Below are 15,024 nucleotides of genomic sequence, written 5' to 3'. Positions count from 1 at the left end.
TTTTGAATCTGAGTACAGCTATTGGGCATTCCATATTTTATGGGTACTTGAGTGATTACCTATTGCATTGCAGTTTGGTACATTAAATTAGTGTATGTCATTAGATCTTTACCAAGTAACTCAGAGCTCACTTTTGAGGGTGGGGAGAGAGCTGTTGTAAAATGTGTGCATTTGTCTTTGACAATCTTGGACAAAGAGGGGAACTTCTGAGTGCTAGACATCTTTAAAAATAAGCAACTTATCCAGGTGCCTAAGGTGGATTTAGGAGCCTAAGTTTAATTACCTGTTGGAAATTTTGACCTCTGAATCCCATCTGTTCTGAAATGAAAGCAGGTCTCACTACAGTAGAAAGACCCATTTCTTGATAAGCTTGCTTGTCCCCAACATTTTTTCGCCTTTCCACGCCCTCCCCCCCCACCGTGTGTGTGTGTGTGTGTGTGTGTGTGAAATCCAAAATCAAAATTCAAATGGAAACAGTAGGGGAATGAGCTGTATCTCTTCAGTTATAGGTTCAGTATTTTCTGAGTTTAAAATAGTTATTTGTTTAGTTATTTGTGAGTATAACAACAAACACTATTTGCTCAGTGATTACCTTGAGCTTGTTGCTATCTTCCTGTAGTACTGACAATTCTGATTCAAAACTTTTGATTGATTTTCTGTCCTACCTTAACGTTCACTCTCCTTGGCCTCCGCTTTTCTTTTAACTTTGTACTCCCACGCTCTCCAGCTGTCATGAGTCTGAATCATAACATTTTATTAATCCCGTTTATTCTAAATCTGTAAATGGATTTTAAATATCTGGGTCTTTTCCCACTCTAGCCATTCAAGTAGCAGAGCGAAGTGGAGAAGTATTGTCTTTTCAGACTGATGTGGAGGTGATGTTCTCTGGCCCCTCAGCACAAAGGATGGAAATCAAAAGCTGATATCTGTAGATGGAGGCCACCACAAACATTTCCTCAGTGGAAGGAGACTGAGGAGGGAAAAGGAACTGATGAATATATGACTGTTTTGGTTATATCTGCATTAGCGCTTTTTATTACATTTCCTGGTAGCAAAGGGGTGGCAGGCAACATTTGTGTAGACTCGAGAGGAAAGGTAGTCTTGTCAAGAGAGGAAAGGCCAGAGGCTATGGTACTAGCGTAGCATTTGTGAGACATTCATTAAGTTCCTGCTACCAGATTTCATATCTGACCTTGAGTAAGTCCTTAGGGCATGTCTATGCTGCCTCGGCACAGCTATGACAATGCAGCTGTGCCACGGGAGTGGGCCAGTGGTGGGCAACCTGTGACCCACACTGCTTCCTGCAGCTCCCATTGGCTGGGAACGGTGAACCATGGCCACTGGGAGCTGTGGGCGGCTGTGCCTGCGGACGTTCAGTGTAAACAAACTGTCTCGTGGCCCACCAGTGGATTACCCTGATGGGCCGTAGGTTGCCCTCCACTGGTATAGACCCTTCCTACATCAATGGAAGGGTTGTTCCTATCAGTGCAGTTCATCCACCTCTCTGAGGCTAGGTCTACACTCCGGGGGGGGTAGGTGGGAGGGGGTCGACCTAAGATACGCAACTTCAGCTTCGTGAATAGCGTAGCTGAAGTTGCGTATTTTAGGTCGACTGACCTGGCTGTGAGGACGGCGGCGAGTTGACCGCTGCCGCGCCACCGTCAACTCCGCTTCCACCTCTTGCCGCGGTGGATTTCCGGAGTCGACTGCAGAGCCATCGGGGATCGATTTTATCGCGTCTTCACTAGACGCAATAAGTCGATCCCCAATAGATCGATTGCTACCCGCCGAGCCGGCGGGTAGTGAAGACGTGCCCTGAGAGGCATTACTGCACCTGCAGCAGGGATTAGGTCACCCTAACAGTGGCACTCAGGGCACAATTTCTTTTCACAACCCTGAGCAATGTAGCTATGTCAATCTGATTGTTAAGTGTAGGCCAGGTCTTAGTTTCTCTGTGCCTCTATTCCTCCTCTGTAAAATGGGGATAGTAGCACTTCCCTGTCACAACGAGGGTGTCTGAAAGGAAGAAGACTGCGAGTGCTGAAATACTATGGCAGTGGAGGCTATTGGTTAAAACAACAGCACTTGGGTAGCAATGAGAGAAACCTAAAGAAAAATACTAAACATGAGTGGCTATAGAGACTTGATATGCAGCTAGATTCCACAGAGCTGGGTTGGACATAGCTATAAACAATGCTTGGAATGGCAGAACAAAGGTCAGAAACTCTCCAGTATTTCTTAATCTGTCTCATTTCTCCCTTTGCCCAGAGCACTTCTCCAATTTTATTGTAGGCCTCATACTGCTGCACGCCATATAGTTATTGAAGTTTGTTTCCATTCAACCAAGAAGGTAATATTTACCCACCAGATTGATAGAATGTTTAGAGGAACAATTTGGCTCTGCGTTGGGAGTCTTTTCTGACTTCTTAGCAAGTGTTGCATATTGAATGTAGTATGTATAGAGCTATTTGCAGAGAACCCTTTCTCTGTGTCTAGCTGTTTTACACCATATGAGTTTGAAAACATACTACTGTATTTACAGGGTTTTTTCCCCCATGGATAGGTATGTAAACAAATACAAGAATACTAGGAGCACAGGAACTCTCCATTGGAAGGAAAAGCCTAAGAACATGATATAAGCTTCAACTTGCCAGCTTGTTTGTGGGATCCAGACCTTCCATGTCTAGCTTCAGATAAAGACCTTTTTTTTTCCCCACGGGGGAGTTGTGAAGGATGGAAAGTAGGCCTTTCCGTTGGCAACCTGAATGCAGTATAAAATGGCAATGAATGTGTATAACTGAAAAATGTTTAGACTTTGATTAAACCAGTTTGAGTGTTGAAAAATAATACTTCTAGTGCAGGATGTTGAAGGGAAGTCACTTTAATCACAGCTGACTAGTTCCATATTGAAAGAGAATGCATCCATGTGAGTGATTTAGGGCTTATATGTTGGGAAAACTTTCACCAGTGTAACAAAATGTATTTAAAATTGATCTAATTATATTGGCGCAAACCAGGGCTGCCCAGAGGATTCAGGAAGCCTGGGGCAAAGCAATTTCGGGGGCCCCTTCCATAAGAAAAATTGCAATACTATACAATGCTATATTCTCGTAAGGGCGCTTGCGGGCCCTAGGGCAAATTGCCCCCACTTGCTTCCCCCCTCCCTCCCACAGGCGGCCCTGGGAAAAATAAACCTTCCTCATCTCGGCACAAACCCAGTTTTGAGAGAACTTCTTTACAAGGTATCACTGGTTCTCAGCATCAGCTAGAGCTAAAAGGCACTGAAGCTCATTAAAAGGGTTGGACAAATATTTTCCGTCAAAACTTTTTTTGGATCGAAAACTAGGGGTTTTTAAAAAGCAGAAAAAATCATGGACAATGTCTGCTTTCCTTCAAAATTTGTTGTGGTTTTTCTAATTGAAAAGCTGAAATTAGTCTGCCAAAACCTGAATATGGTTTGGGGTTTCAGAAGTGTGTGGCCAAATATTTGCTGCTTGTTGTGTTTTGATTGTTAAAAGAAATAACAAAAAAATTCTGCTTAAAAAAAATCCAAAACTTTTGAACCACCTCAGCTTGTGACCAAACGCCTGAGCCCATCCAGTCAGAGATTTTTTTTTCCAGGTTTCTGATAGTCTGCTGGCTTCCTTGACTCATATCTGTCTTCATAACTTTGGGTTCATTTAGGTTAGAACATAAGAATGGCCATACTGGGTCAGACCTAAGGTCCATCCAGCCCAGTATCCTGTCTACCGACAATGGCCAGTGCCAAGTACCCCAGAGGGAGTGAACCTAACAGGTAATGATCAAGTGATCTCTCTCCTGCCATCCATCTCCATCCACCCTCTGACAAACAGAGGCTAGGGACACCATTCCTTACCCATCCTGGCTAATAGCCATTAATGGACTTAACCTCCATGCATTTATCTGTTTCCTAGAGACTGGCTCCATGGGGTCCCTCACAAACTGGAGACGGTTATTGTGGGTTTGTCTTTAGTATAGCTTATGTACGTACTCCACGAACTGAGCATTTGAGCTTGTTCCAGAATCTGGGATGAGCCTATGTTGTGAAAACTGAAATGCTCAAAATAGCACATGCATGTGAATGGACACAGGGTGCTAAAATTAAATTAACCCAGGGGGTCTCAAACTGGGAGTCAGGACCCCTCAGGGGGTCACGAGGTTATTACTGGGGGTCGTGAGCTGCCAGCCTCCACCTCAAACCCCGCTTTGCCTCCAGCATTTATAATAGTGTTAAATTAAAAATACTTTTTTATATATTTATAAGGGGGGGTTGCACTCAGAGGTTTGCTATGTGAAAGGGGTCACCAATACAAAAGTTTGAGAACCACTGAATTAACCCCTCTGAAGCCTCAGGGTATGCGGGGGGGGAGCCTCCCTTGGTAGCGTTGGAAAGGAGGTAGATGGTGTAGGATATGGCTCTTCTCATGTGATTCCCTCCCCCAGTGGCTAATATTAAATGAAGCTACCCTCCCCTGACATGAATCTCCCTGTGGCATTGAAATTGAATATAGACTATAATTTGGCATTTGGGAAGTGAAAGGGACGGCAGCCGTAACGGAAAAACTAACAGCTTGGCTCGTCTGCAAGCCTCAAACTGCTGAATGAGCTTTAGGGTAGAGAAGGCTGTGCCTCCCAAACAGCCTGTCCCTGCCCCCTATCCGACCCCCACCCACTTCCCGCCCCCTCAGAATCCCCGACCCATCCTGTTCCTTGTCCCCTCAACATGCCCCAGGAAACCCCCACCACCACCACCATGCCGGGACCCCCCCCGCCGAGTTCTGACAGACCCCCAGAACGCCCACGATCCAACCCCCAGTTCCCTGACCACCACCCCCAACCTCTGCCCCCTCCCTGTCCCTTATCCACCCCCCCGACTCCCCCCTCACCCGGAGCATCATAGCAGTTGGAGTATTGCGCTTCTCTCATTTAGGTAGCCAGCATTGCAGAAGGGACTAAGAATACTTTGGTACCTACTTGGTTAGAGACCCATGGAGTGTCAACGCTGCTGGAAAAGAAAACAAGAGGGACATATTTGCACTAGAAAGAGCTGAAATTGTGGCTAAAATGATATACAGGCACTCATCTTCAACACATAATTAATTAAAATAATTGGTTAAGTGCATGTGTTAGTTGATTTCTTAAAGCCAGTTTTTACTTGACAGTAACATGATTTTCCTGATAGGTCTCTCTATACACTATAGCATGCTCAGAAATTGAGGTGTTTTCCTGTCCATGAGAAATCTGGGAGAATATGAGTTTTTAAACAAAGATATTGAATAAATTGATGTCAATGTTGGCTAAAACCCCAACATTACCAGGAAGTCATTTGTCGATAGACAAGTGACGTGTGTATTTTTGAACAGGTTAGTTTTTATATGGACTCCATTATATACCCAATCATTAAGTCATTTTAAATTAGACTATTATTTAAAGCAGTTACATTTTGAGTTAGCACTATAGCTACTGCCCTGTTCTCTCTATTTAAATAGCAGGTGCTTAGGTTCAGAACAGTTTTTTTCCCCAAAAAGATAACTTGCTATAGAAATGGCTTGTTTTTTCCAGTATATTATCTGAAAAGTTAAATGTCACAGTTCATAGTTTAGCAGATTGCTTTGTTTAGATACATGCTTATCTTGGATTTTTTTATTCACTTCTGAAACCCTGTGCAGTATAAAACTCTTGAAATAGGAGCAGATTCTCTTTTCATATTGAAATACAGTTTTCCTATAGAATGCAATTGCATCTCCCAGGATGTGCTGCCAAGCTTTCTGCTGTATAAAAATGCTAATGAATTCCAACATCTGCTTCTATAAGATCCTGAACAAATGTTCAATAGCTAAATTATTGTTAAGCAGATGCAGTCAATCTAATTCAAGATGGCTGCAAAGATGGGGTTACTTAGTTTTAAGGCAGAAAGCAAATTCTAAATCAGAGAAAAGTAAATGGATGGTTAAACTCAAGGAGCAAGTTGTTTAGACCACTTGTTTATTTTTATTTTTTTTAAAGGCCTCTGGTGACTTCTCTGGAAGTATATTAGTGTGTTCTTAATTTATCTGCACTTGTGCTTCAGGGAGCTGCCTTTGTGTGTCCAAAGGAAGAACTGAGTTGTGGGTCTTGCTGATATTTGATCTCTGAACCAAATTTTAAATCTCTTGTCTAACCATATCCTAAGGCTTTCCTGATCGTGGGGTTGATGTGCACTCCTTTAGCTACTGAGAGCTGTTTGAATAATAGAATAAAAAATGTAGGGATTTATCAGAGGGAAGATAGGAGAACAAATAGAGAGGTCTTGTTCTTTCCCATTTCTCATTGCACGTCGTATCCTCTTATTTTGCATTATATTTTATAGGCTCTTCTTTTTACAAACCTCTTTATGTTTATGGTGACTGATTTTAGGTCGGGTTTTTGTATTTAAACTTACAACCATCTGAGCCTGAGCTGCACTGCAAAAACTACCCATTGCTGATGACAAGACTCGGCACTGGGTAAGCTGAATATTGGATAACAGCAGCGAGGGTATGCAAGGGCCAGTGGTGTTCAGCACTGTTCTAAAAAACATGCTTAAAATCTGCTTGGGTTTATTTGGATGGATTTTGGGGAAGAGGAATTTACTCAGGCTTTTTCTCCCTCCCTTTCAATCCCTCCGTTTCAAATTTCTTGCTGCTTTTTTAAAGGACTTTTATTATTTATCTGCCACAATCCTCTCTACTGAAGTAGCACCCAAGGACCCACCCAGGGATTTGGGTCCCATTGTGCTAGGCATTTTATGGAGATGTGCTAATTTAAAAATAAATTGCCCAGATTTTTATTTTGTAAATTTATCTTAATACCACATAGAAGAATCTTATAAATGTTCTGTGCTATGGAAACAAGCTCCTTTTGAGATCCTTGCAGGGAAAATATTAGTCAATTGCAAATCAACTTCACTTTTTTTTTTTTTTTTAATTTATTTTTTGGTCTGACTCTGTTCCTAAACCTTGGAATGTGATTTAAGTCCTCATGGGGAGGTGGGCTTATCCTTTGGGAGATTTGTTTAGGATTCCAATACCTTTGGCTGGGTCAGTTTCACAAAGTCTTTAAGGAAAGACAACATGGGTGACACAACTTCATAATAGTGCAAGCGTGTACCCATCTCTGTAAAGTTTGCTATTGTCCTAAGTTGTGTGGGCCTGCTTGACTTGCATGTATCTAGTGTTGGTATTTGGCATAGTAGAGTTGCTCTTAAAGATAAGGAAGCTTAGGTTGAAAGATACCTTAGATACCTTAGTATCTTCACATGGCAAGACTTGATCAGACCTCACTTCCTGCCTTTTTCCCTTGCCCCAGTAAATACTTCCGGAGCTCATAGTTCACCAGTGCACCAGAGTTGCACGTCTTTGTCTTGCACAGATAGACCAAATACAGTGTTTGCACAGACCCTTGCAAGTCTGCATATACACCCCGTGATGAGTTTTGGGTTTAAGTCCACAAAACTCTGGCTAGCCCCGCTAGAAGAGCAGGTTCCCCATGCTGCATGATGGATCTGTGAATTCTACATGCTTACTAATGCACAACTAGTATCAGGATCCTTTGAATCTAGGTGACCTTGGGCTGAGTGTTGTTGGTTTTTTTTGTTTTGTTTTGTTTGTTTGTTTTTTGAGTCAATTTTTAAATCCATCTTTAAATTGTTATTTATTTTATTTTTTTAAGGCAAATTTGAAGAAAAGGAGGATCGCGTTCCAAAGCTGGAGCAGTTAAATAACTTGGCTTACATGTGCAATGTGAACGTGGTGCTAAACAAAAAAGACCTGCTCAAGATGGAACTACTACTCTTGGAAAACTTCAACTGGAATCTCTGCCTGCCGACTCCAGCACACTACATTGACTACTACCTCTTTGCCTCTGTTGGCGAGAAGGACCTTCACAATGGCTGGCCCATCACATCCCTGACCAAAGTCAAAGCTTTCATGGAAAAATATGCTTACTACTTCCTTGATTTCTCAGTGCAAGGTAATATCTCAGTCCAACTGTGAGATGTGGGGTCTGTAGAGGTTTACCCTTGGGTAGTCTTCCAGTGGGCTAATGGCAAAAATCCATAGCAGACAAATAAATGCTTTTAAAACGGGCACAACGTAGGTGCAATAAAAATACTTGCAAAGAGCAATATCTTTCCTCTGTATTGCTATGGACTGCAAATGGCGCAAATTCTCAAAGGCACTTCTGGGGGAAGAACTCTTCTAGGAGAAGGGTCCTTATGGCTCTCTTTGCAAGCATCTGAAAGCAAGTTGGAATTGCCCAACCCTAGAACTTTTCTGCGATGCCCCTAAGTAAGAGTCACTAGAAATGGGGGCTGTGGATTTTTACTTCCTTTCTGAGGATGAGAAGTTATGGAGAGCTGCTAAAAAGCCAAATGGGCTCACTGTCTCAGCTGTGGCAAGATTTGAACTAAGGTGTATTTTCGATTCTTGAAAAACTGGGTTAAGGTTTAAGTGGCCCAACCTTGTTCTAGTTGAGACCCTTCCTAGAAACTTGATTAGGAGTCTGAGAATGCAATCAACTTGCATGAAATGGAACAGATCAGAATGGCTTGTAGGGGATAGAAGCCCACAGCAGGGTCATAGTTTGAAATACAGGCGAGTCTCATCTTACGCGCATTTAACATGCACGAATTCAGCTTTGCGCGGTTGGCAAAAACAAAAAAAGGAGAAAAATAACAATTTAAATACTGTACCTGTAGTGCGGGCAAGTCCGCCCGCCATTACACTCAATGTAATTTTGACTATACGCGATTTTCGCTTTACGTGCTGACAGCGGAACGTAACCCCAGCATAAGATGAGTCGCCTGTATTCCATCCTGATTTGTGGAGGCTTTTGCTGGGTACAAAATGCCACTCTTAGGCCTCTGTATCATATATAAAGACTTAATTGTCCACCTCTGTGGGCATTTGGCCTATAAGTTTAACTTGATTCACCTTGCTGCATGTGCACAGAGTGAATGGAACTCCGAGTGAATGGTGATCGGTCAAAGCGTAATATTATTTTTAAAATTTCTTTAGATTATGCTTTCCTCAACTTTCGACCATCTCTGATTGCTGCTGCTTGTGTGTGCGCCTCACGCATCTGTATGCAGATTTCTCCCTCCTGGACCACACAGCTCCAGCTGCTAACGTGTTATTCCTGGGAGCATCTTACCCAATGTATCGAAATGATGCTAATGTAAGACTGCTGGACCAAAGTAACCTATTCCTCAAACTCTTAATAGACTTTCTATTACTCTCCAAAAATGTAGAGCTGAAAAGACTCCAAATGGCATTTAGTTTAGCAGTAATCAAGATCACATGAGATTAGTACATCTCAGCCCATATCAGCAAAGTTGGGGATTGGCAATCTTTCTAAATATTGGTGCAGTGGTAGCATATGAATCCATTGCATCAACCAGAATGGTAATTTATTCATGCAATTGGGTGGTTAGGCCGCACAAAATTTGACTTCCACTATAGTTTCTGTGTAAGTAGCTATCCATCCTTTGCGATGTTATAACACTTTTAGTGTATGAAGTATTGTTGTAAAGTGATAGCATTATTCCCCTTACAGCAAAGACATTCCAGAACTATTCATTCTCTCTCTCACCCCTTACCCCTACCCCCAGTAGAAGAGGTTGCTTGTTCGGTTATGATAGATCATGACAGCAGCCTAGTCTATGTGGATGCAGGCAAGTCCTGCTAGCAGAGACTGGAAAGGATTCCCTTATTGGTTCTATGCATTTATGGGGTCTTGACACACAACACAGCTGCACGTTTTAAAAGATCTCTTCACTCTGTAGACCGAATGTTCCCCAAAATGCCCACTGAATGTTTTAATGGTTCAGAATGGCCATTAGTAGATAGAAATGGTAAATCTATTCAAAGTGCCGACAGGTGAAATATGAACATTATTGAGCACAATAAGTTCTTTTTATCTCTGACCTGTGCAGGCTAACGAGCACCCAAATCCTATGCCCATTAGGGTCAATGGGAAAACTTGTACTGACCATGTAGGAACAAGCTGGCAAGGGGACAATTGAAAATCAATTTGTAGAAACTCCTCAGATATTTACACCCGTTCTGATAGCTTGCATTTGCTTGACAACACTGTGCTTTAATTTTTGTTTTCTCTAGATATTATGAGAATGATGTCAAAGAAGCCAGCAAGGTGAAAAAACAAATAACATTGCAGCAGCAAGTAGTGGGAAGTGTGAACCACCAAACCACAACTCAGGTCCTGTTTCAGCAATCCAGTTATCACCCACTAGCCCAGCACTCAACTGCCCTTTCCCAGTTCCAGTCTCCAGTGCAGGATTTATGCTCTGCTTACCGTGACTCCTTGCAGGCCCACAGGCCCAGCAGCCTACTCTCTGGGAGTGCTAGCACCTCACTGCATTCTTACTCTGCTCTGCAGGCCAGCCTTCAACCTTCTGTGCAGACTCTGCCCATCCAAGGACCTATCACGATGCAGGTAGCTATAGCAACAGAACCTAGACACTGCATCTCCATGGCCTATGGCAGCAGCTATTTCAGTGGACATCACACCTACACAGCCAGGTGTTTTGACAGATGACGGTCTAGAAAAATGGTGATGTGAGTAAAGTCTGAACAAAAGGCCCCATGGGATGTGAGCCAATTGCATATTTGCAGCGAAAAACACACAAAGGAACAGAATCTTTACAACTAGTTGATTCCGAAGACGTTTGCTCTTGAGACCCTTTTTAATGTGGGTGCCATTCCTGCAAGGATTGAGGTGTTGTCTTTTAATGAGACTGAGAAAAACAGAAATGCAATAACATGCATCACTTTAGGTTGTCGCTTTTCAAAGCATCTTGTGTAAGAAGTTACACCCTATGGGGCTTACTAGCTTTGTCTTCCATACAGCAGGCTCCAATGAATCACAAATGCTAAGGCTTGTGATTTTAAAGGGTTATTTTGAGCAGGAATGCCTGGAGGGACTTCTGGTCAATAATATCCTCCAATAAGAATGTACTTTGAAAGTGGCATTTATCCAAAGGTCTCTCTGATGGCAGCTTATTCCACTGGAAACTACCACTAAAAATGATGATACAGAAGCTTCTTGATGCTATCTGGATGAACAATCCCAGTCTCGGCAAAATCTCTCTGTAAAATGTTGCTTTCCCTTTGCTTGACCTGGAGTGAAAGCAACCCAGATGACCATCAAATCCTCTTTGCCTTAAAAGTCCTCTTGGATTTGGGTGCTGTGCCACTGAACAAAACCTCTCTCTGCCTTCATGTAAAAAAACCTCAATCTTAAATCACCTTTAGGATTTTTAAGATGCTGCTGCCTTATGTGACTGGATATAATTTGTTTAGTAAAAATGTTTACAAGCTACATCAGGGATCTAATATTACTTGAAGAAAACCCCTTGGAAGAAAATTCTTATATATACACTGAAGGGGTTCACTGCCTTCAGTTATTTTTGAGGATTAATGTCTTGTGGTCAAAGTGAAGTTTAGGACTGAAGAACTTGTACTAATGAGGAGGAGGTGGAGATTATGCCTTTATTCTAAGACTGCAACGTTAAGCTGCACAGAACTTTGGTCTTTAAATTCCATCTTGGAGCATTATAGCAAAATTGGGTTAAGGGTACTGAAATGAGAATACCTGCTACCATGTATCCAAAGGGTTGTTTTTAAAATCATTTTGAGCTGGAACGTCCTGTGTTTGGTCAAAAATTCTATGTAGGATTTGTGTAGTAATGTAGATAGTTACAAGTAACATGGAGACTTTTACCTGGGTGTAGAACACTCACTTGCTATGCAACCACCATTCCGTAGTTGCTGGAAGCCAGTATTGTTTTTTTAAAGGTTCTCAGGACAGCAGTCTAGACAATGTGCAATATGCTTTTATTCTGATTTGTGGCAAATGCTATGTTTTTTGGGTTTTTTTAAATATCACGTTAGGCAGTGCTCTTTAAGTTATATCTTTAGAGAATTTAGTTTTTTAAGGGATGTGTTGGGATGGCGGGAAAATCTCTCTCAAAAATAACCTGTCTGCTAACGTTTGTTTTAACAATGAGGGTCTTCTTACAAATATTGCATATTGTAATTTTGTGTCACACATTAAGATGACCGTGTCCTTAGCAGAACGGGCTAGGAAAGTTTTTAAACTCTTTCATTTTTTAATTTAAAAAAAAAAATACTACAAATCCTAACAAAACTGAAGAGGCAATACCTTACAGAAATTAGTTTAGCAACTTAGAGAATATAGTTCCCTTTTTTTATTCTGTTGTTTGTGTATTTATATGGAACTTATTTCCACAAGGTTTTAGCGTATCTTTTAATGACTGTTATAGTCATTCGGCCATTCAGCAGATTGTAAAGACCCTCTTAAACATGTGGGGAATATTGTGGTACTAGGGCATTTCTGACTGTGGAATCCATGTGTTTTTTCGTAACCTCTATAGAACAGGTCATGTGAAGTCTTGTGTTTGACAGTCTGCAGTCACTCTTTAGTGACCATTTCCACTGCTATCTTGATGAAGATTATCCAATAAACAAAAGACCTGCATCTGACATACTTATTTGTTAATACTGTCTGTGTTCTCACAATATATTTCTCTGAAAAAGGGCCAGCGAACTTCTGCCTTGCACAAAGTAATCCCTTGGTCCAGTATCGGTGTATAGAAGCTATAGCTGTCAACAGTGTTTCCTGGGACACAACACAAAAGTACTCTTGACAAGTGTGATACACAGGATGAATTAACAAATGGTATTTCCATGGTTTAGGAAACCTACACAGGAAGGCTTTGCAAAAAAGGAATTGTAAAAGATCAGGGAGGTGCTACTCACTGCCTGGGAAGTGAGGAACTATTCCATGCGTAAGATGTGGCAGCATACAAGGAAGCAAGTAGTGAATCAGGGAAGCAATCTAAGGAGCAATTAGAAATGATGCAGCGGGACTGAGGGCATGTGGTGAAATGACAACTTATGATGTGATGTGATCAATATATTTCTTGGGCATCCTATCACACTGCTTATGTGATTTTAATTCTAAATTGGAGAGAGTGCCTCTGCAATTTCTTAATTTCCTTCATGGTCACTTTTCTCTATACATGTCCTTTCCCTGGGATCTCTCAATTCTGCTGTTTGTGTCCTGTGCATAGGATGAGCACCAAAACAAATCTCTGAAAGAAGCATATAGAGGTTTCTCAGACTAGATTAGCTAAAAAGCCCAACGTTGCCTCTTGTTTTGGGAGAACATACCTTCTGCAATGCCTCTGAATGCTGGCAGGAGTTCCACTTCAATTTCCTGGCTAGTGTACATTTAAGCCACACCTAATTTTATGTGTGAATTTCCTTTAGTCTTTAATGAAAATATGCCACCTCTGGGAGTAGCTAAAGTAGGAAAGCTCAGACAACTGTAATGTAACTGTAAACCTGATTCTATCATCATGTCACTTAAAGGGACTTAACATGGGTTCACCAAAAGCTGGGTGAGTTTTTAAAGCTTAATGGATGTAATAACTCTTTCAAAGACCACACTTGTGCCATTTAGTGCAGTCAGTCACAGCCTATCCAAGCACTAAAATATTCACACAAGCTGATAAAGTCATAACTTCCAAGCATATATCACATAAAAGGTAGCAACTAAGCTTGCTGTAAATGCAAACTCAAAAGGGCTTTGGATATGAATAGAAAGTGATAACTTGGGTCACAAAACAGGAAATTTTAAAAATTTCACTGGTAATTTTTTAAAAGATAGAAGTGGGTTGCAAAATTAGCTGAGAAAATGCAAAAGCTATTTTTTCTTAACACTAAAGTCTTGATATGGTGTATATGGGGGAAAGTGTTCCAGTGATTAGCAAGCGACTACAATGAGTTCGCTAATTAAGGTCTTTATGCTTTGGAGCGAACATAGACATTCCTTATTTAGTTTTCTATAATATCTAATGTTTTGAGATATAATGGCTTTGACTACTCCCCAGAGCTTGATCTCTGTTCTAGCCACTGTCCAAAATACTTCAAATAAAGTTATTTACAGTTAAAAGTTGGTTAGTACTCCTGGATCAAAGATAAATTCATGTTGAGGGTTTGATGAACATTATCAGCAGATATTAAGGGCTATTGCTTTATTGTGAGCTTGAACATGATGGCATTTTTGCTTAATAAGTAGTCTTTGATCTGTTTTTTTTTATAAATGTCAGAATCTGTTCCTCACTGTACTTTTGGTGCTTATTGACAACACTGTGAAGGCAAAAGGAAATAAAGATATTTCATTCATTTTCAATCACCCTTTTAAACATATAGTCAAGTCTTTAAACAACTTGCTGAAGTTGGAATATTTAAAATTTGGTCATTTAAAACATCCTTGCAAAATTCTCACTGCTCCTCACTTAGGGTAAGTAATCTTTTATTTATTTATTTTGGACAGGTGAAAATCACTCTTGATCACCTCCACCAAAGGGGCAGTAAAATATAATGTGCACAATCTTGCATGGCATTTTAAGACACAGCAGGAGACATAATAAGCAAGAAACTACTTTTCCCTGAATTAACTTCTGTCTCTCTCTAAGGAACATCTCCCTCTACTGCTTCCTTGCCTGCCCATATATTCTTTTGAGGTTAGGTAGTAGCACTGAATTACTGTGAGTACTACTGCAGGTGTCAAATGTCTCCTTAGTGTAAAAGACAAGGTGAGGTGAGTGTCCTGCTTTAAAAAGCACTTCAATAAATCCTCAAAAATCTGCCTAATTTTCCTGGCAAATCAGACTGCCTTGCAAACTGGTCTGAGTGTCTGATCTTTTGTCAACAGGCATAAGTTTTTTGCTCCCTGACCTTTGGCAGGGCATGCACTTTCTTCAAAACCACAACTTTTGAAAATGTGGCTTTAATTCTTTGGGGGTTGAAATGCTCTGTGAGAGTTCCCAAGTAGCTCTGTCTTCATGAGACACATTTTAAAGCTAGCAAGGATCATTGTTTGGAACTATCTTGCCGGTGTTTAAACTTCCAAACCCCAGTCTCCCAACTCCTTTAT

General features: G+C 41.2%; 1 protein-coding gene across 1 annotated transcript in view; it reads left to right on the top strand.

The window, feature by feature from the left end:
- The window catches only part of CCNJL (cyclin J like), a 48,553-nt gene extending 34,650 nt beyond the window's left edge, over window positions 1-13,903 (top strand). Inside the window, exons 4-6 of the mRNA XM_034780059.1 lie at window positions 7,711-8,010; window positions 9,057-9,216; window positions 10,158-13,903. Of these exons, the coding sequence (XP_034635950.1) occupies window positions 7,711-8,010; window positions 9,057-9,216; window positions 10,158-10,596 (899 nt within the window). The 3' untranslated portion in view covers window positions 10,597-13,903. The remainder of the gene's footprint in view (window positions 1-7,710; window positions 8,011-9,056; window positions 9,217-10,157) is intronic.
- The last annotated feature ends 1,121 nt before the right edge of the window (window positions 13,904-15,024 follow it).

This window comes from Trachemys scripta, chromosome 8 (genome assembly GCF_013100865.1).
Source record: "Trachemys scripta elegans isolate TJP31775 chromosome 8, CAS_Tse_1.0, whole genome shotgun sequence".
Lineage (NCBI taxonomy): Eukaryota > Metazoa > Chordata > Testudines > Emydidae > Trachemys > Trachemys scripta.
This window is presented reverse-complemented; position numbering and strand designations above follow the sequence as displayed.